The following is a 25,120-nucleotide window of genomic DNA, read 5'->3' as shown; positions in this document are numbered from 1 at the left end:
TTATGAATAATTCCTTTCAACCCCCAACTTTCAAATTACTGGGGTTATATAGCGAGGGAGGGAGAATAATCTGATGCAGGTCAGACGCTATCTGACACGGCAGCAGCAGCCTTCCAAATTGCTTCCATCTCTTTTGCCTTATATATTTACTTAAATATATGAATGTCATGGATTGGATGCACAGGGAACGGTGTGTGTGTGTGTCTGTGAGAGACACTGACAGGAGAGACAGCATTGAGAAGGACAGCAAAATAATTGTCCTCCTACTGCAAGGTGAACATTAGCACCCCCTGGATGCAGAGGAAGTGCATTACAAGCAGATCTGTTTCCATCTCCATCATTATTTCATGGCCTTGATGTCCATCAATAGATTTTACAGGAGTTGATGTGAATAGGCAGGAGCTCTAGCCGCGGCGTGTTATAATCGTAGTAAATGCAACCGTAGCTGTCAGGCTTGTCAGCTGACTGCGTGAATATCGCTGAAGAAATTGTACATATACGGATGAAAACTGTCATGATTTTAATGATGCCATATTTATTGCATCATCCTGAGGGTGATTTAAGATGAATTTACCGGGTAGTGAAACAATCTGAAAAGCATGTCACTGAAGTTCTTCCTAACACCCTCTCTCTGAAACGAAGCATCAATCAGAGCCGTTTTAAAAGCACGGATGCGTTTGCATATTCATATCGTGTCCTTTAAAAGCTTGTCATCCCTTAAATTAAAATTATTTTTGTCTTGCGGACTAATAGGCTATAAATTGTCCTTGTTTGTGAGCCAGCACTCACAGAGACCTGTGTTTATGAGTTTTACTCCCTGTATTCTAATTGGCATGCCATCCTGAGACAGAGAGAGAGAGAGAGAGAGAGAGTTGCATGTATGTGTGTCAGTGCGTGTATGTCCTCTAAAGGTGATTGCAGCGTTAGCTCCCGCCTAGCCATCGGAAGATTAATAACGCGTCCACTAATTGATATCTCCTTTTAATTTCTTCATTTTAAAATTTGTCTTTGTAGCAGTCACGCCTGTGGGGTTACATGGGCACTTCCTTTGCAGAGCCATGGAGGTGGTCCTTTCATTTAATAGTGGGTTATTCACCAAGGGAACTGTTATATGATAAGCCGCAATATGGAGTGGCGTTGGCGTTAGGCTTTGGTTGTAATTTTCTTTATTTGAAATTAATTGATGCAAAGTAATTACCTGAGAAATATGAGGTGAAATGGAATATAGCCCTTTGTTGCTCAGGGCACCGACACGGCCTGCAGATTAAAAAGAGGAGGGATGAAAGGGGGGGAGGGAATGAGCAGAAAAAGATAATATTCAGTTATTGTTAGCCGTGGTAAAAGTGAATGACTTATAACACTGGGGAGTTGAACCGCTCCTTCGTATTAATGGTTAAATAGCAGAGGGACTGAGAGCAGAACTGTCATGAGGAGCGGGGAGAGAAGGTCTGGGCACAAAAGCAGGACAGACGAGAGAACGATTGAAGAGGTCTGACCTCTGGAAAAGAGAAGCATGGGATGCTATTGTCCATGCTTCGCAGCTAGCCTAACCTAATGCTTGTTGATCACCTTTGTACCAAACTGATCTAACCATCATAAACCACCATATGTTGATGCTCGTGTTGCAAATTGGTGAGGTTTTTGTAGGACTCGCTGATGGTGCCTTTTTTCGGAGCGAAAGCTTGGCTGGATAAGATAAAGAAAAATTGACCACTTGACGTTTCCAATGCCTTCTTGGGAGCACATCTCCAGAACTCTGTTAGGTTTTTGCAAAATGCACATGCTGCACTCCATATGCCAGGAGAAATCATTTTTCTGCTCTTTCCCTGTCCGCCCACTTTCAGTGTCCAGTTAGTCTCATAGGAAATGACTTCCCAAGGACACCTGGGTAATGATGTGATGGACATTTTCAGTGGCGCAGGACTTGTTGCGTTACTTCTGCCATGCTTGTGTCAGTCTTATACTCGTGCGGTGCCTCCCTTCACTAAAAGTGTTTCACGTCTCTGATTTAGAGGCTTAGCACTCAGCACTGACACCCTTCTCTGGCTGGCTGAGAAATGCTTCTCAGCTCCAGGGGTTGAGAGAAGGTGCCAAAGTCCAATTCACTTACGGGCAGTGTTGTGCAAGTTACTTCCAAACTGTAATTCATTACAGATTACTTGTTACTGTTATTTAAAAGTAATCCCTTACCTTACAATATTACTTTCTCAGAATTGTAATGCGTTACATGACTCCTGTATTACTTTTGAACCGCTCTTGACAGTCGCGGCAGCACGGACTCATGTCATGTCCACCAGCGCGGCAATTTTTTTTCATCAATAATTGATGGATGTCTAAAATATAAAGATAAGGAGAAGCCTAAAACAGGCCAGAGGACCGGCCCGCATCTGAACTATGACGTGAATATTGTCCCGAAGCCGGGCCTAGGGACATAAAAAAGTTGGAGCCCGACTTAAAAAAAAAAAAAATTAAAAATTAAAAAATTGGGCTAAAAGTGTGTTGTAACTCAAGCGTTACTGAACATATACTGAGTAAAATATTACTGAAAATTGATTAGTAATGCCTTACACTACTGCGTTACAGCAAAAAGTAATCCGTTACTGTAATGCATTACTTTTGTAACGCGTTACTCCCAACACTGCTTACAGGACACTCCAGAACAAAGACCTCCTGCTTACGGAAAAGGCCCATGAATAAATAATCACCTAATTGACTTTTAAGACTTTTTTCACTGCTTCTCCTTTGGCTTTTGTGATGTCAGATGAAAGTTGGGGCGTTGTCGCTGTCTCTGTGGGTTTTGCTGCAAGTGCGGTCTACTGCTGAATGGTAGAATTGAAGTACAGATACTACATTAGGACGGTTTTGTAAAAAGGCACAGGGGGCGAGAGCTGCACACAGGCAGGATGAAGTAGATCCCACTCCTGCCTGTTAAAAACCGTGTGGCTTTAAAAACAAGAAAAACCTCCAGAAAGATTTTCGTTTTCGTTTTTGTGTAACACTATTTCTGTCAAAAAATTTCCATCATAAATACACATAAATACACATTATATTGATATTTTGCAATTTTGAGATTATTTGTGTGGGCTAATATTTGGCTATTTAAAGACTATTTTTGATTATTATGAAATTCGTATGTTAAACCGTTGGAAACTCTATGCTTTGTTTCTATGCTTGAAACTCTATGCTCACCCAGGAGCTTTGTCTCCATTTTAAGCACTTCCCCTAAATGTATATTAACTACAATGTATCACTGCCTTAGTTAGACTTTTGATTGTACATCAGAACATAGGATCAGTAGATCTAAGACAGATTCTTTAATTTGTAATCCCACAGTATGTATGCATGATATGATTTTGTCTTCATCTCCTTTCACATTTTGTGAAATTTTATTAAATACATGATACCCTGCTCTCAAGATTTGGCCTTCGAAAACCCATATTGGTCCACCACTATTACACAGTGATCATACCAGAGCCTGACACACATAGCCAGGTTCACGAGGAGAGACCAGGGAGAGGGAGGGAGGGGAGAGAAAGAGAGACCCCAGCCATCAGGTTCTGGTCATGGTCTCTAATAATGGATCTGACCTGCTCAGATGTTGAGGCATGTTCCTGCGGCCGCCCAACCGTGCTGAACACACACGCATTGCACATGCCAACAGTCCCTTTTCTTTGCCTGTTTAATGGTCTCCATTTTGTTCCAGCGTGCTATGTTTTTTCCCCGTTTTCTTCCTCCGTCTCTTGACAACAGAAAACAGGATACGGTAGCTGGGCTTTAGTCATGGGGGTTTGGTGGCAGAAGTGGGTTTTTGGGGCTTTTTAAAAGCAAACAATTGATCAGATTTATGGAGTCCTAATAGGGCGTGACGAGGTGCGGCTGTGCCCAGAGGCAGCGGGCCGCCCTCCCCTCCACACGTGCTGCAGGCCTCCGGCAGGCAGCTGCTCCCCTGACCTCATGTTATTCACTTGCAATTGTCTATTAGACAGAATTTACAATGAAAAAATGTACAAGTAGTACTCAAATAGTGTACTTAACCCCTTTTCAATCATACTTAGAGTCACAGGCAATTGTTTTGTTGGTTTATTTACATGTATTTAGCTTGTTTAGCATAAAAGCATTAGCAAAATGTTCTGTTTTAAACCACTCTACCTACTTTGCTCTCTATGCTGCACTCCCTAACAAAAATGTACCATGGTAACCACCACAGTTACTGCAGTTTTTGTTAAACGTATAGCTTGCCTTTTAAAAAGCATTAGCAGCTTGTGTTTGATGAGAGTGGTGGCTAATACCAAGATTCCACAGTTTTATTGTAGTAAAAATAACTACAGCTGTTTTTGGTGGAAAATTTGGGTTACCAAGTATATTGATCCAGGAACCTTCAAGGCACCTGAGAAGGGGTTTCCCGGGAAAAAAATTGGGTAGGCAGATGATAGATGGGCTAGGAAGAGTCAAGGGACCGCCACAGAGACAGCCAGTGTCAGTAGGAGCAGTGCACTAAGAGAAAGTAGCCAGGATAGAGAGTAGAGGTTAATGGCAACGAATGGGAGGTTCCTTTGTTTAACATTTCCTTTGTTTATTGGTGGATGTGTCTAATGGGATTGGCCATGACTGGACCTAATAGGGTAGCACTGGCTGATTGGGGGAGTCTCTGGGAGCCACAGCAGGCAGCGTTCCCCAAAGTAGGGCCCCCCACTAAAGCCAGCGCTCAGCTGCCCTGCCCTGATTGGACCTGACACTTTAATGTCTGCCCAAGGAACATGGTCAGCCCGGCTTAAACTGACCCCCACACCCCTCCCCACAATCTCCTGTTCTCAATTTGCCCTTTCTGGACTGGACAAATCATGCCAAATTTAACTCTTTATAGCCTCGTTATGGGCTGGTGAGAGAGAGTGTCTTAAGTTTCACTGTGAATTCTTTCCCCTAGCAGCGTGAACAGTGTGTTCTCCCAACCCCTCTCTGGCTTAGAGAGGATTTAGTTTCTATACGAGCTGATTATTTTTACCATGTGGTCCGATATCGCTCTGTATTGCCACCTCTAGTTTGCATCCTTTGACTTTATTGTTTATCCATGCATTCTAGCTAGCTAGCTTGAGATGTAGTATTCAAGGTTTTTTTTTTTTTTTTTAGAAATGAATGAGCCACACCAATAGCAATAGATTCAATATTAGCACCCGACTTCGTTTGCGAAAAGTCTTTTCTTAAAAAACTATATCAAAATGTAACAAGAAACTTGTGCAAAACTATAAGATTTGCTGAAAACCAAAATAACTATTTGCCATTCCAATGAGAAGTGCAAATAAGCAAGGAAAAAGAATCGAAATAGGAACCAGAACAGAACTCTTTCTTCTTTATACATTTTGAAGCCGCCTGTGGTATATTTGACTCTTTTCAAGTTGGGCGAATCCCTTCGCTGAAGCCACACTTCAAATGGCTTCATCTGAGAGAGCATGCATCCTAAAGCTGCTCACCGTGGCAAACTAATGTTTTGATTAGATGTCTGTGCCGGTGTCTGATGCCCTAAACATCCAACATAGGGAAAGACAAGCCGTCAAAGCATTGCGCACTGCCTCTTCTAAGTGCCATGGGAGGAGCGGTTAAAAGACTACATTGGTTTGGAGGGGGAGCAGTCTGCCTTAGCAATCCGCCGGCCTGGCTGTTACCTGTTCAATGCCTATATATCACAGTTTAGAGAGGCATGCTACTCACTTCCTTACAAAAATTAACTGCAGTTTCTTAATTGTACCGTTACTGCGGTAACATCAGTACTAAAATCTGCTGTAATACTGCATCCATGTAATCAACATTGTAAGTGAAGATAAGACAGCAAACGGGATGGTGATGTGACACCAGTCGGATTTGAACCACTTGAACGCTAATGCTCAGCATTTGTTTACCTCACTTTTACTGAAATACAGAAAGCTGCAGAAATATATTTTATTTCCATTATCACACATGCACTATTGTACTGTAGACTCACTGTTGTAGCTATCAAGAACATAAAAAATGTGTATGAACACAGATGTCTTGAAAAATGATTTTTCAGACTTTTACATGTTCCTTGAGTATCATCAAACCAAAGGCAAAAAACTATGCTTTGTTTCAACATTAGCAAATTAATTTATTACCACATTTTCATTTTAGTCTGCTTTTACTAGTAAGCTCAGCATAGCAGGCTTCATAAAAGCCATTTTAACTGTGATACATTTTTTTCATTGTGCAGTACAGCATCATTATACGGCACAAAACTGCAGTTTTACTGCCTTTCATTTCTGTAAAGGCTGGCTTATTGATTGATCGCATGCCCTGACTGCCAAATCGACGCTGTGTTTTGACAAGTAGGCTTCTTTTTGTGTCTATGACAGCATCCAACCAATCGGAGAGGGATCAGACGGATTCCCCGGTCCCCTCCAAGCGGCCTTCTTCGAGGTCCGAGGCAGCAGAAAGCCCCCTCTCGTCGAAACGACCCAGGACCGCTGAGAAGAGCAGTGGAGAGCAGGTATGGAGGAAAATCTACAGCCTCTGCGAAACATTAAGAATTCTCTCTGTCTGTTTTTTGTGAAGTAGATTCAGATAGACCTTATCTAATCCCCAGGCATGTAGGTCTCATTAACTGTACCCATTAATTAACAAAATATCCAAGGATGTTGTTTTCAGTCCTTTTTAATATGGAGTAGTAGAATGTAGCTGGCCTTTTTAAATTATGCATGTATTTTTTTCTAAAAATATTATATTTCTCCATCTTTTCTGCTGATCTTGCAGTGCTAATTGTGCAAAAGGTGAAAAATCAATATGATATTTGACAGACGAGAGCCCTTTGAAGTGTCTACCTCTCAGAGTAGACCACTGCTCACTGCATGGGAGATAGACGAGCCTTGCTTTGCCCTTGATTTTACCACTCTTCCCAAGAAAATAATGTTCTTTTTCTGCCTTCTCGTTATTGTATAGATGTACCAGTGCCCCTACTGCAAGTTCAGCAACACAGATCTGAACCGGCTCAGAATGCACGTGATGACGCAGCACTCAGTGCAGCCCATGTTCCGCTGCCCGCTATGCCAGGACATGCTCAACAACAAGGTTCACCTGCAGTTCCATCTCACACACCTCCACAGCGTGGCACCAGACTGCGTCGAAAAGCTAATTGCCACAGTAAGTTACCTCAGAAGTGTATTTAGGGGGCAATCACAGAGTAGACTTTACCTTCCATTTCATATGCATGCATTTGTTTCCTTTAATGAATGTCCAAGGCATTCAACCAAGTTTATTCTACTTCCACAGTCAAAAGAACCTTACTAAATATTTCCCATTCAGTCTCTCTAGAGGATGGATATGTATGAAGCCCAGTTAATTTCTCTCTGCGATCTTTTGTTTTTCATGTGAGGCCTCACTGTCCTTCTTTTGTGTGCAGGTCATATGCTTTTTACACAAAAGCAATATGGCCTTACTGCCATGTTCAGTAGTAATCATGTCAGACATCAACCTCACAAATGACTCACAGTTTCTCGCTCACTCTGCGAGAAACTCACTTTTGACCGCAGACATCATCTTGGCAAATTAGAGCACATTTCGTGACACTGTCGAGATCTCTGAAACTCAAAAAGAGACGCATTACTAGGGTCTTCTCAGGCAAAAATTCTGCGAACCAGTAGACTTATGCAAGCCTTGGTTTGCTCTCTATTTAATTTCAGCGCTGATTAGAAGAAACAGACAGTTGGTTTGTAGACAGTAGATGAATATTGTAATTCTTAACTTTAGAAGAAATGTTCTCGGTTTAGTGGAAAAATTATAAAAACCTCTTGTGATTACCAAGGTCATTTGTATTCCAGGCACTCACTAGAAGCAGTAATACTTACATCATCCCTTTACGTTATTTCCACCTCTCTAGTCCCAGAGCGCTCAGGCCTCCAGCAGCCTAGTCTGCTCGGTCCCTCAGAGAATACTCACCTTATTCCATTTCAGCTTCTACTGAGACTACCCTGCATTCATGGGTTTTTTTTTTTTTTTTACTGAATTTTAGCAGTGAAATAATTATGTGTAAGTTTGCCTGTGGTGTTTGAATTGCTTGCTTGGCCAATCACTCTGAATTCTGTGAAGGCATCTCCACTCCCCCAGCCCAAAAGCAAATGGTGAACACATTAGTAGAGGCCAGACAGCAATATTTTTTCTTTTATAGACGTAATAACACACCGAGCGCTGTACAAGTGCGGTGCATGATAGAAACTGAGCTAATACAATGCACATTAAAATCGGTACCTTTTATTACAAGTAACGAGAGATGGAGAGGTACACTATCCTGTTCCTCGTGTCAGGCAGACAAGCTTAATGAATTCTGAATCAGGTGACTTTTATTTCTTGCAAACATTGCATAAAGATGCACTCTCTTCCACTCACCCTACCTCCTCCTTCTTCCTCTTCTCTCGCTCTCCCTCCCTCGCTCCCTCACTCTATGTCTAATGTTCTTTCTGTCTAAGATAGGGGTAATGAAAATAATTGTGCTTCATTAATTCTGAGCCTGGCTAGATGATAGCCATTTGGAACTATGTTTGCCAGTTAGACGGTCCAAATTAAAAGTGACCTTGGCATACTCTCAGCACTCGGCGCTCTTTGCCTAATGATGCAGTTGTCTAGAAACAGTCCACTTTGTAAAGTTAATCATAGGCATGTTTTGTTTCTGGAATTCTCCATACTGGTCACAATCATTTAACACGTTAAACTAGGAGGAGAGTGGGTGAGGGAGGAAACTAAAAAGCAGAAAAAATGGCTACATTTTGCCCAGTGTGATTTTGATTGCAGTAACCAGATGTTTATGGATGGCTCTGGTTCACTGACTATTTCTCAGTGTTTCAGGCTCAAAGGTTGCGTAGCACTCTGCATTTGATGGCACTGAGTTAAAGCTGCTGGTTGTGATTAGGTTTTAAATGCACTATAAAACAGCTCCATCTTTCAGATCTCAGAAGACCTGTAAAACTGTAATGATACTATGTTTGCTTAGGTCTCTAACAGGAAAATAGTCATTTTTGGTTAACATAACCTTAATAACTTGACTAATTTTATAAGTTGTGTTCAGTTTGAAGGAAGTTATTTAATCTACAGTTCAGTTTTTTTTAAAATAGATAAATAAATGATGACGTAAAGCTGATGTCAGGTGTTAGAAAAATAGGATTGGTTGTCTCATGGGAAGGAAAAAGAGGCACAGAGTTTGCACAAAAGGGCACAAACAAGGGATGAAAAAAATGATACATGCAGAGAGAGAGAGAGAGAAGGGGGATATATTTGTGGGGTTGGGGTATTGAAATGCATGATGAGTGAGGCTGATTGTTCAGTTTGGGGAGTTAATTGAAGGAAGGTGAAGCACACAGTGGCTCATCTCCCAACCCTTTCCAATCTCAATCACTGATTATTGTTAAATAGGGTCCTGTTAATGAATCTGTTTTTTATTATTATTCTGAGAAAGAGAGAGATAGTGAGAGAGTAAGAGCCATGCATGGAGAATCATGTGCATTTAAAAGATAGAAGGGAGGTTGCTGTCATTCACACTTGATTAACTTCAACCTTTGAAGTGCCAAGCAAACCTTGGTACACCTTTATCACAATAATATTCATTGCTACTTTACATTTTCTAATTACATTGAGTGAAAAACATGCTGCTTGCCATCTACCTACATTTTAAATTTATCCATTTTTTTTTATTAATGACTTTGTTTCAAATAATAATTTGCATAATTGTTTAAATTAAAATATTCTTGTTTGCTGGAAAACATATTAATGAGCGCTTTATGTTAAATTAAGAGTGCTGATCATTATCCAGAGATTGACAGTTGTTGCATTATCCAGAATTCCAGGCTGAATGGCGGCATTTCACCATTGCACCATGCTTTTCTATTGGAATGAAAAGCACATTTTATGAGGTGGAAGACTTATTTAATTAGGCTCTCTAATAAGCTTTTCAACTGGCCAAGGTAGACCACTCAGCCCATCACACTAATTGGCTGCAGCAGCAGAACTATCGCAGAGCATGACAAAACACCATCAGTGATCAAAGTGCAAATTCCATGGATGGCAAATTAAGTCGCCTGTGTGAAAGAGGGGGACAATAAATGTGTTTGTGTCCAGTTCGAATAATATGATTATCTTGTCAAATATTTTTTATGTTTATAGCACATCTCTCACCTGTACCACCTTATATGAATTTTTTCTTTTACAAATTTTTGTTTACAATGAAGGATTACTGTATATGATGCAGAAAGTTTGTCTGTTTTGAATGTGTAAGCTTGTCCTTTACATTAATTTGAGAGGTTCTACATTTCTTATCAAGAAGCTATTGTTTAAGGCCTATAATTAACCTAACAAATACTATGTTTTTCTTTTTCCAGGTGGCAGCATCAGAAGTACTGCCAGCAAGCTTGTTCTTACCAGTCCCTGGACCAGAGAAAGATACTCAAACTGCACTTCAGTCCATGGTCAACTCAAACTCTGATGACATTAAAAAACAAACAGGTTAGAATGTTGTGCAATTAAAGACAAACATTTATGAAAAATACACACAAAAAAACACACAAATATGTTTATGTTATCAGAATTTTAATGCGTGTTATTTTTCTTATTGCAGAGGTGGCAGATGTTGAGCCTGAAAAAGGAGTTTGTCTGGCCTCGGACACTGCTGAAGCTCGCAAGTCTCCTCTTGAGGAACAACAGCCTGCAAGAGATGATTCCACTGGTTTCCTTTGCTGGAAAAAGGGCTGTAACAAAGTGTTTAAATCCTCCAATGCCCTTCAGATGCACTTCAATGAGGTCCACAATAAAAGACCCCAACTGCCTGTCTCTGATCGTCATGTCTACAAATATCGCTGCAACCAATGTAGTTTGGCATTCAAGACAATAGAGAAACTTCAGCTGCATTCTCAATACCATGTAATCAGAGCAGCCACCATGTGTTGTTTATGCCAGCGCAGCTTCAGGACCCTACAGGCACTTAAGAAGCATCTGGAGACCAGTCACCTGGAGTTGAGTGAAGCTGACATCCAGCAGCTCTATGGAGGTTTACTGATGAATGGAGACCTAATGATTATGGGTGATCCCTCACTTGGAGAGGACCAGGGAGCTCTTCTTGATGATGAGAAAGAGGGAGACGAAAGTGACCCAGAGGAAAAGCAAAGCCCAACAGGCAGTGACTCTGGATCTTTGCAAGAAGATTCTGGATCTGAACCTAAACGAGCCCTGCCATTTAGGAAAGGCCCCAACTTTACTATGGAGAAGTTTCTAGATCCGTCCCGTCCTTTCAAGTGTACAGTCTGCAAAGAGTCATTTACCCAAAAGAATATTCTTCTTGTACACTACAACTCTGTGTCTCACTTACACAAAGTCAAAAGGGCTCTACAGGAATCCACCACCGGTCAGCCAGAGCCTACCAGCAGCCCTGATAATAAACCCTTCAAATGCAGCACTTGCAATGTAGCATACAGCCAGAGCTCTACACTAGAGATTCATATGCGCTCTGTTCTTCATCAAACCAAGGCCAGGGCGGCAAAGCTCGAAGCAGCTGGCAGCACTTCTAGTGATGTTAACAGTAGTGGCCCAAGCGGAAGCACTTCCAATAGCACTTCAACCCCAAGCCCTATTCCAGCCACTAATTCAACTACCAGCTCCAGCAACAGCAGCAGCTCTCCAGCTGGAGCTCAGACAGCACAGAGCATCATGGGAGGTAATCATCTGTCAAGTCATTCTCACAATGTTGAGAATTTGGGTAACTCAGCCTGTCATCCCTCTCCCTCTGAGAATCATGAAGTGAAAAAGAAGAAATTTGCAGATATGCTATCCTCGAGGAGTCATCAGCAGCAGCTCCAGCAACAGCAGCAGCAGTTGGCCCAGGCTCAAGCGCAGGCACACGCTCAGCTCCAACAAGAGCTCCAGCAGGCTGCTCTCCTTCAGTCCCAGCTTTTTAACCCTCTTCTCCAGCACTTCCCTATGACAACAGACGCTCTTCTCTCTCTTCAGCAACAGCAGCTGCTCTTTCCGTTTTACATTCCTGGGGCAGAATTTCAACTGAATCCAGAAATGAACCTGAGCAGCTCTTCATTGAACTTGAGTGGATCTGCTTCTTCACTGCTGGAAGAACAGAAAAACTCTGCTCAGCAGGCCCAGCAGAGCTGCTTACAACAACAGCTTATGCACCACCACCTTCAGCAACAGCATCAATCTCATTCCCACTCCCAAGGATCGAGCCAAATGGCTTTACTTCAGCAGAGTGCCCTTTCACACCCTGCAGACAAAAAGCCAAAGCCATCTCCTCACACTGAGAAAGAAAGAGAGCTGCCAAAGGATAAAGAAATTAGTAATAAAGCTGAGGATCATGTTCCAAAAGATATGTCAGACAAGTCCAAAGAAAAGAAAGATCCTCCTCAAGCTGTTGTAAATGTGAACCATGACTCTGGATTTCCTCCTCCAAGGATTGCCTCAGATGCCCGAGGGAATGCCACCAAAGCCCTACTGGAGAATTTTGGCTTCGAGTTAGTAATTCAGTACAATGAGAACAAGCAAAAAGCACAAAGAAAGCCAACAGGATCTCTCTCAGGGTGCAGTGGGCCAGCTGGTATCACCAGAGTAGTTGACCCCATTGAAGGATTAGCGAAACTGGAGTGTGAGTCTTGCGGTAAGCTCTTTTCCAACATATTGATTCTCAAGAGTCATCAGGAGCATATCCACCAGGCTTTCTTTCCGTTCAGATTCCTAGAGAGATTTGCCAAAGAGTACAGGGAACAATATGACAAGCTGTATCCACTGAGACCTCAGACACCAGAAGCTGCTCCCCCTCCTCCACCGCCTCCACCCCCACCTCCGCCTCCCCAGAGGGTACCAACACCAAATATACCCGTTTCTGCTCCTACCCTGACACCACCAACTGCTCCAACTCCTCAGCCTCAAGTTCCACTGGCCCAAATTCAAATGCCAATGGATCTGCCTCTCTTCTCTCCACTTATGATGCAGCCCATGTCACTCCAGTCATTACCTTCTCAGATTCCTGCCCAACTGCCAGCTGTGGAGCCCAGTCTGGCCACTGATCTGGCCCAGCTCTACCAGCAGCAGCTTACCCCTGCCATGTTGCAGCAACAGAATAAGAGACCCCGCACCCGTATCACAGATGACCAGCTAAGGGTGCTCCGCCAATATTTCGACATCAACAACTCTCCCAATGAGGAACAAATTAAGGAAATGGCAGATAAATCTGGACTCCCCCAGAAAGTCATCAAGCACTGGTTCCGCAATACACTCTTTAAAGAGCGACAACGCAACAAAGACTCCCCTTATAATTTTAACAACCCTCCAATTACAACTCTTGAAGATACAAAAATTGATTCAAAACCACCCTCCCCTGAACCTCAAAAGCAGGAATCATTTGGAAATAAGAGGTCCTCAAGGACAAGGTTCACAGACTACCAGCTGAGGGTGCTGCAAGATTTCTTTGATGCTAATGCTTATCCTAAAGATGATGAATTTGAGCAGTTATCCAATCTTCTGAACCTTCCAACTCGAGTCATTGTTGTGTGGTTCCAAAATGCCAGACAGAAAGCCCGTAAAAATTATGAGAACCAGGGAGATGGAGGAAAAGAAAGTGACCGACGCGAGTTATCCAATGACCGATACATTCGTACTACCAACTTAAACTATCAGTGCAAGAAGTGCAGCCTTGTTTTCCAGCGCATATTTGACCTTATTAAACACCAAAAGAAGCTCTGTTACAAAGACGAGGATGAAGACGGGCAGTATGACAGTCTAAATGAGGACTCTATGGATCTCTCTCATGAATACTATACTCCCTCTGGGTCATCAGGTCAAACACCAGTGCCCTCATCCTCAAGCCTCTGCCCTCTTCCTCCTTCATCCTCTGCATTCTCTCACACCACATCATCTGAAAAGGAGGAGCCTACACCAGCTAACACATCAAACTCTTTTGATGAAAAATCAAAACACTCTTCAGAAGCATCATTGGGCCAAAGAGAGCAGACATCTTTGAAACAGGAAACCATTCATCCATCTGAGACTCCACAGCAAAGACCACTAAGAGAGGAAAAGACACATACAGTCCCAAAGAATTCAAAGCTTTCTTCACCTTCCCTCTCCCAACAGCAACAGCATAGCGGTCCCTCCATTTCACATACCATTCAGACCTCCCAGAGTTCGCACATGGCCCTTAATCCTCATTTAGCCTCTGCCTCACAGCAGCAGTTGGCCCAGCAAATGATCCCTTACCAGTGTGAGCAGTGCAAACTTGCCTTCCCTTCATTTGAACACTGGCAGGAACACCAGCAACTGCACTTCCTGAGTGTCCAAAATCAGTTCATTCATCCTCAGTTTTTGGATCGCCCAATAGACATGTCCTTCATGTTGTTTGATCCTAGCAATCCTCTGCTTGCTAGCCAGCTCCTTGCAGGAGCAATACCGCAAATGTCCAGCAACTCTGCCACCTCCCCATCAACACCTACATCCACTATGAACTCCCTGAAGAGGAAGTTGGAAGAGAAGGCAGGAACTAGTCCAGGAGAAAGTGACAGCATGAATAGTGGAGAGGAGCCACAACGAGACAAGCGCCTCCGAACCACTATTACACCAGAGCAACTAGAGATTCTGTACCAGAAATATTTGCTTGACTCCAATCCTACTCGTAAAATGCTTGACCACATTGCTCATGAAGTGGGGCTTAAAAAACGAGTGGTACAGGTATGGTTCCAAAACACAAGAGCCAGAGAAAGAAAAGGTCAGTTTCGGGCTGTTGGGCCAACTCAAGCACACCGCCGCTGCCCATTTTGTCGAGCTCTATTCAAAGCTAAAACTGCCCTCGAGGCCCATATTCGTTCACGCCACTGGCATGAGGCTAAACGTGCTGGTTACAACCTAGCGCTTTCTGGTCTGCTACCTGAACAGGAGGTCATGCAGTTGAAGATGGATCCTCTGGATATCTCCAGCTATGCTCATCTTGCCCAGTCTAACAATGATGCACAATGTTCATCACTATCACCTGTGAGCAAAAGCATGGACTTGTCCCCCAGGGCTCTCCTGAGCCCAACATCTATTAAGGTTGAGGGAGCAGAGGAGTTTGAAAGCCCAACCATTTCCTCAGTTAACACAAACTTTGATCAAAATAAACTTGATAATGATGATTGTTCTTCTGTGAATACAGCCATCACTGACACTACCACAGGTGATGAGGCAAACGTTGACAATGACAGTGCTGATGCAAAGCACAGCCATAACAGTGGAGATTTTCTCTCTAAGTCTGGGGGTGCGGTCCCCTCCATTGAGAACGATGAACAGATGTCCTCGGGACTGGTGAGCCCTGCAACAAGCTTCTACACAAAAGACTTTGAAAATGAAAATATGATAGACTACAGTGAAACATCTAGTCTGGCCGACCCTTGTTCACCAAGTCCAGGGGCCTCTGGAAGCAGAAGCATTGATAGTGGAGACAGACCTGGTCAAAAGCGCTTCCGAACACAGATGTCTAATCTTCAGCTGAAGTTGCTCAAGTCCTGCTTCAATGATTATAGGACTCCAACCATGCTGGAGTGTGAGGTACTTGGCAATGACATTGGACTTCCAAAGAGAGTTGTTCAGGTCTGGTTTCAAAATGCTCGTGCTAAGGAAAAGAAGGCAAAGCTCAGCATGGCTAAGCACTTTGGTATTAACCAGACTTCTTACGAGGGACCTAAGACAGAATGCTCTTTGTGTGGTGTTAAATACAGTGCTCGCCTCTCAGTGCGAGACCACATCTTTTCCCAGCAACACATCTCCAAAGTAAAGGATACCATTGGAAGCCAGCTAGATAAAGAGAAAGAGTACTTTGATCCAGCGACGGTTCGTCAGCTGATGGCACAGCAGGAGATGGATCGTATCAAGAAAGCAAATGAGGTCCTGGGACTAGCACAACAACAAGCCATGCAGCAACAAGGGATGTTTGACACACCTGCCTTGCAAGCCTTGAACCTTCAGTCAGGTTACCCAAATCTACAGGGGATCCCCCCTGTTCTCCTGCCAGGTGTTGGTGGTCCCTCCATACTAGGCTTTAACTCATCCAACTCAGGTATGTCATCATATTATGTCTCTAGTATGAGTGTGAGACTTTTGAAATAAGAGCCGTAAAACTAACTACTAATTCTCAGATGTATATTGCAACAATCTTAATCTTGCTTTGTTTCTCTGTGTCAATTTCCGCAGATTTAACCCCTCCGAAACCTCCGAACCTCCTGAACATGCCTGGTGCCAGTGTACCCTCTCCTAGTCTCCCCACATCTGGTTTACCCAACAAGATCCCTTCCTCCTCTTCATTGGCCTCGCCCAGCCCAGCTCAGGCCAGCACATCTGTCGCCCACTCGAGCCCTACCCCCACATCTACATCAAACTCTTTGATGACCCAGCCAGGCCCTCGTCCTGATGCTCCCAAAGATCGCGATCCTGAGAGGGCCAGGGAGAAAGAGAAATCCAAGGAGAAGGCTGAGAAGCCCCCCACACCATCCTCAGCTGGGGGTACTCCTGCTCCCTCTACTTCTGCTGCCAGTGCCAAGAGAGAAAAACCAGACACTGCTGTTCCGGCCACCTCGATGCCAACACCTGGCATGGAGTATGTGGTCGATACTGCCCAACTTCAAGCTCTACAAGCAGCTTTAGCTTCAGATCCAACAGCTCTGCTAACAAGTCAGTTCCTGCCCTACTTTATGCCTGGCTTCTCTCCATATTATGCCCCTCAGATACCAGGTGCTCTTCAAGGTGGATATCTTCAGCCCATGTATGGCATGGAAAGTCTTTTCCCCTACAACCCAGCTTTATCACAGGCCCTGATGGGGCTGTCACCAGGATCTTTGCTTCAACATTACCAGCAATATCAGCAGAGCCTGCAGGAGGCACTTCAGCAGCAGCAGCGGCAGCTTCAGCAGATCCAGCAACCCAAAGCAAGTCAAACGTCACAAAACTCGGTGGACCGTAAGGACTCTGCCAAAGACCCAGTAAAAACAGAGGAGCAAAAGAGCAATTCCTCCATTGAAACCTCTTCCATTCACAACAGCCACCTAGCCACTGAGCAGCATGAAGTGGATGGCAAAGGTGCAGACCCCCATCTTGACCAATATATTGTCCCCAAAGTTCAGTATCGGCTGGCGTGCCGCAAGTGTCAAGCTGTCTTCAACAAGGAGGAAGCGGCTATCAGCCACCTCAAGTCAATTTGTTTTTTTGGTCAGTCTGTGGCAAACCTGCAAGAGATGTTGCTTCGGGTACCCAACAGTGGGAATGCAGCAGAAGGTGGCCTCTACGACTGCCTCGTCTGTGACACAACACTAGAAGGGGACAAAGCTCTCAGTCAACACCTGGATTCAGCCTTGCACAAACACAGAACAATCAAGAGATCCAGAAATGCCAAAGAGCACGCTACTAATTTATTACCTCACTCTTCAGCCTGCTTCCCCAGTCCTAACACCGCATCTACCTCGCAGTCTGCCACTCATTCAAACAACACCCCTTCCCCTCTGCCAACAACGTCAGCCACCACACCGTCCTCATCAACGTCTGCATCTTCATGCACCTCCTCCTCCTTCACAGCCACTCCACTCAACACAACAGCTACAGGCAAATCATGGTCCCAGACCCCTTTCTCCAGAGCTTTAGCTGGGAAGTCCAATCCCCCTTCGTCTGCATTGTCTTCTTTTCCTCCAGTTTCCTCTCCTTCAACGGTTACCTCAAGTTCATTGAGCACCTCAGGGGTCCAGACCTCGATACCAACAGACATCTTTACCGACGAGTCTGATTCTGACAGCAGTCAGAAGTCAGCAGACAGGCTGGGCAGGCCAGCAGAGGAGCCACAACAGCCTGGCTGTCTCAAAGACAGCAGTAGTTGTAGTAGTAAACTCGCTAGTGTAGGATCGGACTCCATCAGATTGTAAAAGCTTTCAGTGATGAACAATATTTAAAAAAAAAAGAAAAAGAAAAAGGAAAAAAAAACACAAGGCAAAAGAAAACAAAAGAAAAAAAGCAGCAATGTTTAAAATATGTTTAAAGTATACAAACCAATTTCAGAAAAAGATGTGTAAAGACTAACTGCAATTCCAAAGCTTGTAACCAAAAATTTAAATGTTAATGGATTGTTTTCCCATATCAACATGCTGGTTTTAGTTTATTACAACTCCTAATACATATATATGTTTATATATATATATAAATATATATGTTTATATATATATATATATATATATATATATATATATATATATATATATATATATATATATATATATATATATATACATATATATATATATATATATATATATATATATATATATATATATATATATATATATATATATATATATATATAATAGAATAGAGATCACAGCAGTCAACAGTCGGTTATTGCTAGTGGAATGCTGTATTGCAGTGGACTGCCTCAAAGTTGTTTGAATGGCACCACAATTCTCTCTACAAAGAACGAGTCAACAAGCTGTCCCTTGTTTGCAAAAGTATTTCTGCTTAATAGCACAGTCACATAAAGCCAGTATGTACTGTATGGGAGAATAGTCTTACAGTTTTCTTGCTATCTAAGCATTCAGATACCAATGGCTTGCTAAAGAAAAGAAAAATAATGTAATGTCTATTTTATTCTCAGGTCAACAGCTCACAACCTTTTCTTGTGTTATAAAAAGTCATTATTTTATTCATTTTGTTCCAAACAAATGATAGACGTTTCTGTTTTTGTATAACATTTATTGGCATAAAGTATTCAGAAATGATACTAACTCAACTAAAATTTCTGGGCATTCAATGAGTAGCTGAATTGCTGGTTTTAAACCTTCTTAATTATTAGTATCATTAAATTTTTATTTGTTTGTTTGTTTTTTAATGGGAGAGTTACTAATCCCATTTTACCCAGACACGAAAAGCATTGCAGACTTGGTGGGGGAAAAATATTTTTTTTTTTTAGGAAAAAACTTTCTGTATTTATGATAGATATATACATTTTTGGTGTTCAGTAGATTGTTGCATTGGAAATGAATTTAAACAGTATGGTAGATTGAAAAATCTTTGTGTACATTTAGCTTTTGTATCGTCCAACTTTAAGGCGCTTCATTTGTTGTTGTCTTGGTCATTCCAATAGACTAGATTAAGGAGCAGGAAACGATCTCTACTCTATTTATGTCCAATTCTGAGCTTCTTGTTTTTGTTCTCCCAGCTGAATCTCTTTGTCACAAGGGGTTTCTCTCCTTTGGTTGGTGCAGCATTGACCAAAAGCGACGGGAAATTTGGGGTGTGTTTGAAAATTGTTCAGTTATATTTGTGTTACCTTAGTGCACTTACCACTGTCTGACTTTCTCTTTCTTTCTTTCTTTCTTTCTTTCTTTCTAGCTATCTATCTGTTCCTCCTTTCTTTCCTCTTTCTGTACCCCCTGCCTTTGTAGATTTGGAGATAACTGCCTCTCCTTTAGCACTACAAAGCAGATATGTGTTTCCATGTAGTGTGGCTGCAGTCTGCTTTATGTTCATTTCAACTTTTGTGTTGTCATATATGAAAATGAAAAAAGAATAATAATAATAATAATTCTCACGCTTTAAAACAAAAAGGAAATCCAAAGACTTAACACTTTCACCATTGGTGCATAAAGATGAGAAAAGAGGCTTCTTTATACTTGAGAATTTGTTGCTGTTTTTAAGGAAAGAAAACAAAGTTTTAAAATAAAAGAAGTACGCATCAGAGTTGCCGTTTTTGCTTCTTTGCAAGCAGACAGGTGGCTTTTTTACGTCAAATACTAAGAAAACCAAAAATCAAAAAGGGCCCTTGTCCTTGCATTGTGGAGTAGCACCGTTACAGAGCCATTGCAGTTTGTAAAATAGAGGTTTTGTTGAAGTTTCTGTCACACATGAAATCCATTTTTTTTCCTTTTGTTTTCTTTTTGTAAAAAATATATATAAGGTCTGGTCTTTAAGGACATATGTTTTGCTGCTAATGTAGATTTGGAAAGGAAGAATACCTAGATGCATGCTCCTTTTGCTTTTTGGCTAAGCTTTAAGAAAAAAAAAAGAAACAAACAATAAACCATTTCCCTGCCCCAGCTCATATTTTTTTCCCCTTCTTGTTGCAAAAACGGAACTTTGAAGACTGTGAATATATGTTCCAAAGGACATTTTAGCTTATTTTTTCATTTTTGAACAGACCAATGTTAAAAGCCAATGATCTCTAATGTTTGTAAAAAATAACAGTGCATTCCAAATACTACACCTGAGTTTTAATTTCTTAAGCAAGGACTGCTTCTTTTTATTCAAATTGAGTATAAGTCTATTTTATCCCATTTCTAAGGAGACTGTAAGCTGTTGTGTAACTCTGCCATCATGGATTGCTGAATATCACCTCACTCCGATTATGATGTGTCGAGAGTGAACAGAATCCCTGCAGCCATTAAATGACTTTACTCACTTAAACTAGATCACCAAGTCATAGTGGTTACCAAAAATGTACATACTGCAACCTGTCTGGTACTTACGCATCTCCCTGATCCGGTGTCATCATGCTTCTTGATTTAGAACTAGTCTTAGAACGAAAGGCTGTTCGGCAAAGCCGGCCTCCCCTCCTGGAAAAGCGAGTAGGGAATTCGTTATCTGCAGGGTGTAAAGCCATTTTCATGCTGGAAATGTCTTTTGCAGGTTTGTAAGGGGCATTTTCATTCCAAAGCATTATAAGACCAGGGAAAGCAGGATTTGTTTTAGGTGTCCCTTGTTTTGCGTGACGACAAGGTAGAAGTGTCCAAAGAGGTCCCTCACTGCAAGTCATTGCAATGGAAATGGTAGCGTTTTAGCGAAACGGCCCCCATCCAATCGTAAATGGAATTGCTCTTTATTTTCTTTTCCAAATCACGTCATTTTTGAAATGCGTAAAAGATGCTTTAGGGGGGCACAAACATATTTGGCTTTAGTAACGTATTTCCACACTTGTCCAGGTGTGTAAACAAGCATTACGTCTTGCAGAACAAATTGATTTGGTGTTATTTGGTGTGCATGCTATTGAAATTGGGTTCCTTTGATCTGCAAGCTGATCCACTCCTCTCAATCCATGTTATATTGTTCGTAATTATTTTTGAGAAGTCTGATATTGTATAGTTTATTTTTGAATGCTTTGCATTGTTTTGGTCTCAGATAATATCTTTATGTTTATTTTCATATAACTGTGTATTTTATTTTCCTTCGTTTTTGTTGTTGTCCATTTATAAATTAATGTTACAATGCCAGCTTTAAATTGAAATCCCATCTATTTGTTTCCTATCATTCTCTGGCCACTTTATGGTGTTACATTGTTCCTATATTTGTTTGTCTTGACACAGTTGTGTATCTCTTGCTTCCAAAGTGTTCTCGTTTTGTATTGGCTCTCGTGTGGGGCAGAAGCCCTCACAACTGTTTCAGCCAGCATGGACTTTGTATGTGCGAGCGTGTGTGCGTGCGTGTGTGTTTCATAAGAGCCAGCATCAGTCTGAGTTTTTATACTTTGTATTCTATTTTCTACTTTCATTTCGCACCAAAACATACTGAACTGCAAAGCTGAATCTTCATTAAAGGGGTTTGACAAGTCTGATGTTCAACACAATAATCTTGTAACGTGGCGAAAGAGGATACCGAAGCACTGAGCAGTTATTATTTTTGTTAATTATATGAATGTGGCCAAAGCTTCATGCAGTCGAAAACATGAAAAACTTTAGTTGGTGCCCCTGATGAGTGTATATTTATTGTGGTTAATCCAACACATGGCTGAGATACATCAACTCTCATTGGGATACTTGATTTTTTTTTTTGTGTGGACATTTTGCAAAGAGAGAACGAAAGCGACAGGTTTTGCTGTAGAGGTCATCCTTTTGCCCACTGTGAAAATAAACATGTATACAGATATAGATATATTTAAAGAAGACATCAACACTTTTCTTTGAAATGACAAAGAAGGAAATAAAGAGAAACGAACTCTGGGAAACTTGAGAGATGACATTGAGATGTCTGAGAAGGCTGTTGTTGACACACCAAAACTGGGCATGGGAGCCAAAGGCAGGGCCGACGCGCCCCAATATCAAGTCATTATTTAACTAACACTATATGCCGACGGGAGTGGACTCTGCAACCAGTGGACATATGTGACACGGAGAGGAATTTATCTCCTTTTTCTCTCTCTGGCTCTGCATCTACTTGGACATTTTCTGCACTTCTGAACGGGATGGACTCAAACGCATACGTTGTCTCCCAGTTCACGGTGTTGCTACCTGTTTCATTTCCTCCTGCCCGCTTCAGTGACTGACACGTGGTTCCACTCTGGTGTGGACCGGATCCATCAAACCATAAAGAGTGACTTTACTGTTCAAGGGGAGGGGATTTTCCTGGGTGTCATTCCTGAGGAAGCAGATAAACACAAAAAAGCGAATCAACCAAAATTAATAACCAAACTAACAAGCAACCAAACGAAAAAAACATTTGCTCCAGTTTCAACGATGAACTGCTGCTGGAGCTTCCTGTTCCTTTAGTGGCTCCTGGTGCCACAGCATTTTTTATGCTTTTTGTGTTTCCTTTTTTTTTTCCTTTTTTCTCTTTCGTTCTCCTCAAATTATTCCTCCTCCTCCGAGCCTCACAAGCACGGCTCTGTGGCTCCAGGTAGCCCATCCAAGGGTAGAACTTACAGCCTTGCAATGTACAAAAAGAGCAAGTTAAACCAAAAATGTTGTTCTTGATGTCTTTTCTATACTGTAGTCTTGTTAGCTTTTTGTTACTGTAATTATATGATGAAGATTTCCAAACTGTACCAAATTACATGGAGACTAACATACATAAACCACATGGAACTTCAGACTTTTAAAGAGAAACTTTTGTCACAAAAACCTTGTTGTCCTAGTTAAGTTGATTGTAGATGGTAATTGAATATACTCCTTTGAAAATATTTCATCAAGTATGTTTCTTGCTCATTGTGATACATTAAAAAGTATGAGCATAAAAGTTTATCGTGTGATACGTTTTTGGCATGAGTGAAGAACACAACACAACAAAGGTCACTTTTAATTAAAAATGCACGTTTTTGGCATTAAAACACACATGGATCCAATAATAAGCAACATAGTTCATCTGATCATTGGCATGAGCTTGATTCTGAAAACGCAATTAACCCTAATTGCAATTAATCTAATGCAACATGCACATGATTTGACACACATTCCCAGTAGTTCATTGTCTTGTTGGTATGGTATTCTCTGCAAGAGCAGTCACATTGAAATTCCTCTTAGGGAGCATTCATGAACAAGATTAATTAAAATATATTAAGCAAGATATGTAGACATGTAGCTAATTAGAAGTGGCTGTTTATGACAAATTTAACTTGATTAAGACTTACAATCAAATATAATTCCAAGTGAAGTTTGCTGTTAAAAGCACAGCTCGGAGATTCGTTTTGACTCGTGCAGAGGATCAAATGCAACGTTGCAGGCTAATTCAAAGCCTTGTGCAGAGCAGGATCAGATGAAAGCTCCCTTGCGTACGCCCTTTGTGTGTGTTATCATATATGTATTTTCTATCAAAATATTTTGTGTGCATGCGTCTTACTTTGTTTCTCTTGATTATTTGATTTACAGTATTTGGAAGAGAAAGAGAAAAGAACTGATTACTAGCAGCAGGGATGTTTCACAATGCTGGTGTTCAGGGCCATTAATGAACTCCTGCTCTGTACGGCTTTCAACTAAGGTTTTTCACAGGATGTTGGAAGAAACACTTCCACATCTTGTTGCAATCAGACACAAACAATCTACATTTACATTTCTTCAAATGGCAGGTTGCAGTGCATCACTTTGGTCATTTATTCAGGAAATGTTTCGGCTAAACTTTAAAATTTTGTCTCAGTTACCCAAGTCAATTAAATTTATTACAGACAGGTTTTATGTTCAAACAGACAAATGTTAGGCTCCTGACACCTAGACTGTAAATGTGCCATATGACTAATTTTATAGCAAACGCTAAAGCTTTATTATATATATATATATATATATATATATATATATATATATTTATATTATATACTGAATATGCTGTTAATAAAAAATAATAGTCATGTCTTTAGATTATGAAGCATACTAAAAGCATACACACTATAATTAAAGCAACCAAAATATACACTTTCCTTTTTACTTAAATCACTCAATACATTTTTTTCTGGGTGGAACATTAATGAAAATGTTTGTTATTTTTACAAAATACACCTCAGTACCAAATGAGTGCATTGTATAGTAAGTTAATACCAATGTTACATCTACCTGCTCTCTAGGAATCAAACTCATGACTTTGTTGTTGCTAGAACCCGCTACAGTAAAGCTACTGCAACCTTGAGGCTGTTGTACAGAACAAAATTCAGTTTCTTCTCATCTGTTAAACACATGACAATAACATGCACTGGACTGATTTGCAACAATCTGTTTTATATGAATGCTTAATTTAAAAAATATATATTAGCACTGATCTCGGTGGTGTGGCATAGATGCTAAAGATCAGGAGCCTGTCAAACATCAAAAGAATAAAAAGCACCATAAAACCACCATAAACGTATTAAAAGCATGAGACTGTTTTTAAGTCATTTTAAAGTAATTTTAATCCATTAGTCACTGATAATATTTACGTCTGCAAAAGATTACATCTATAGCCCTCATCCGTGTCGAAATTCAAAAATGTACTTCTTTTATGATGTTTTTTTTTTGCTCACAATGAACTATTGTTATAAGGCAAGTGACATTTCTTCAAAAAATGATGGCTAAATATTAACAGAATTTCCATATTTAGGTGAACTATTCCTTTACTTAATGAACTATTTTTATTCAAAGTGTCCACATAGAGTGTGCATCAGTGCAGAACACTTTGCAGAAACGTATCTTTTGTCCTGTGTTGAAACCAATTTTCCCTCACTATGAAGAGCAGCCAGTGGGTCTGTTCTCAGGAATGTGACACACTCACACCATATTGGTTTAATTCTAATGCAGGAAAACTCCCTATGAAATGAGATGCTCTTTTGAAAAAACAAAACTGCTTTAATATGGCAGGAGGGGTTGATGGTGGGCCTCTCTTGCAGCTAACCGAAGGCATTGGC

General features: G+C 41.2%; 1 protein-coding gene across 1 annotated transcript in view; it reads left to right on the top strand.

Moving 5' to 3' along the window:
* The window catches only part of LOC306876174 (zinc finger homeobox protein 3-like), a 143,686-nt gene extending 125,622 nt beyond the window's left edge, over window positions 1-18,064 (top strand). The window contains exons 6-10 of the mRNA XM_079427162.1: window positions 6,363-6,496; window positions 6,946-7,146; window positions 10,371-10,494; window positions 10,607-16,072; window positions 16,207-18,064. Of these exons, the coding sequence (XP_079283288.1) occupies window positions 6,363-6,496; window positions 6,946-7,146; window positions 10,371-10,494; window positions 10,607-16,072; window positions 16,207-17,921 (7,640 nt within the window). The 3' untranslated portion in view covers window positions 17,922-18,064. The remainder of the gene's footprint in view (window positions 1-6,362; window positions 6,497-6,945; window positions 7,147-10,370; window positions 10,495-10,606; window positions 16,073-16,206) is intronic.
* The last annotated feature ends 7,056 nt before the right edge of the window (window positions 18,065-25,120 follow it).

The sequence above is a fragment of the Barbus barbus genome (assembly GCF_936440315.1).
Source record: "Barbus barbus genome assembly, chromosome: 1".
In the NCBI taxonomy this organism is placed as follows: Eukaryota; Metazoa; Chordata; class Actinopteri; order Cypriniformes; family Cyprinidae; genus Barbus; species Barbus barbus.
Note: the sequence above shows the minus strand (reverse complement) of the source record. Positions and strands in the feature narration are given on the sequence as shown.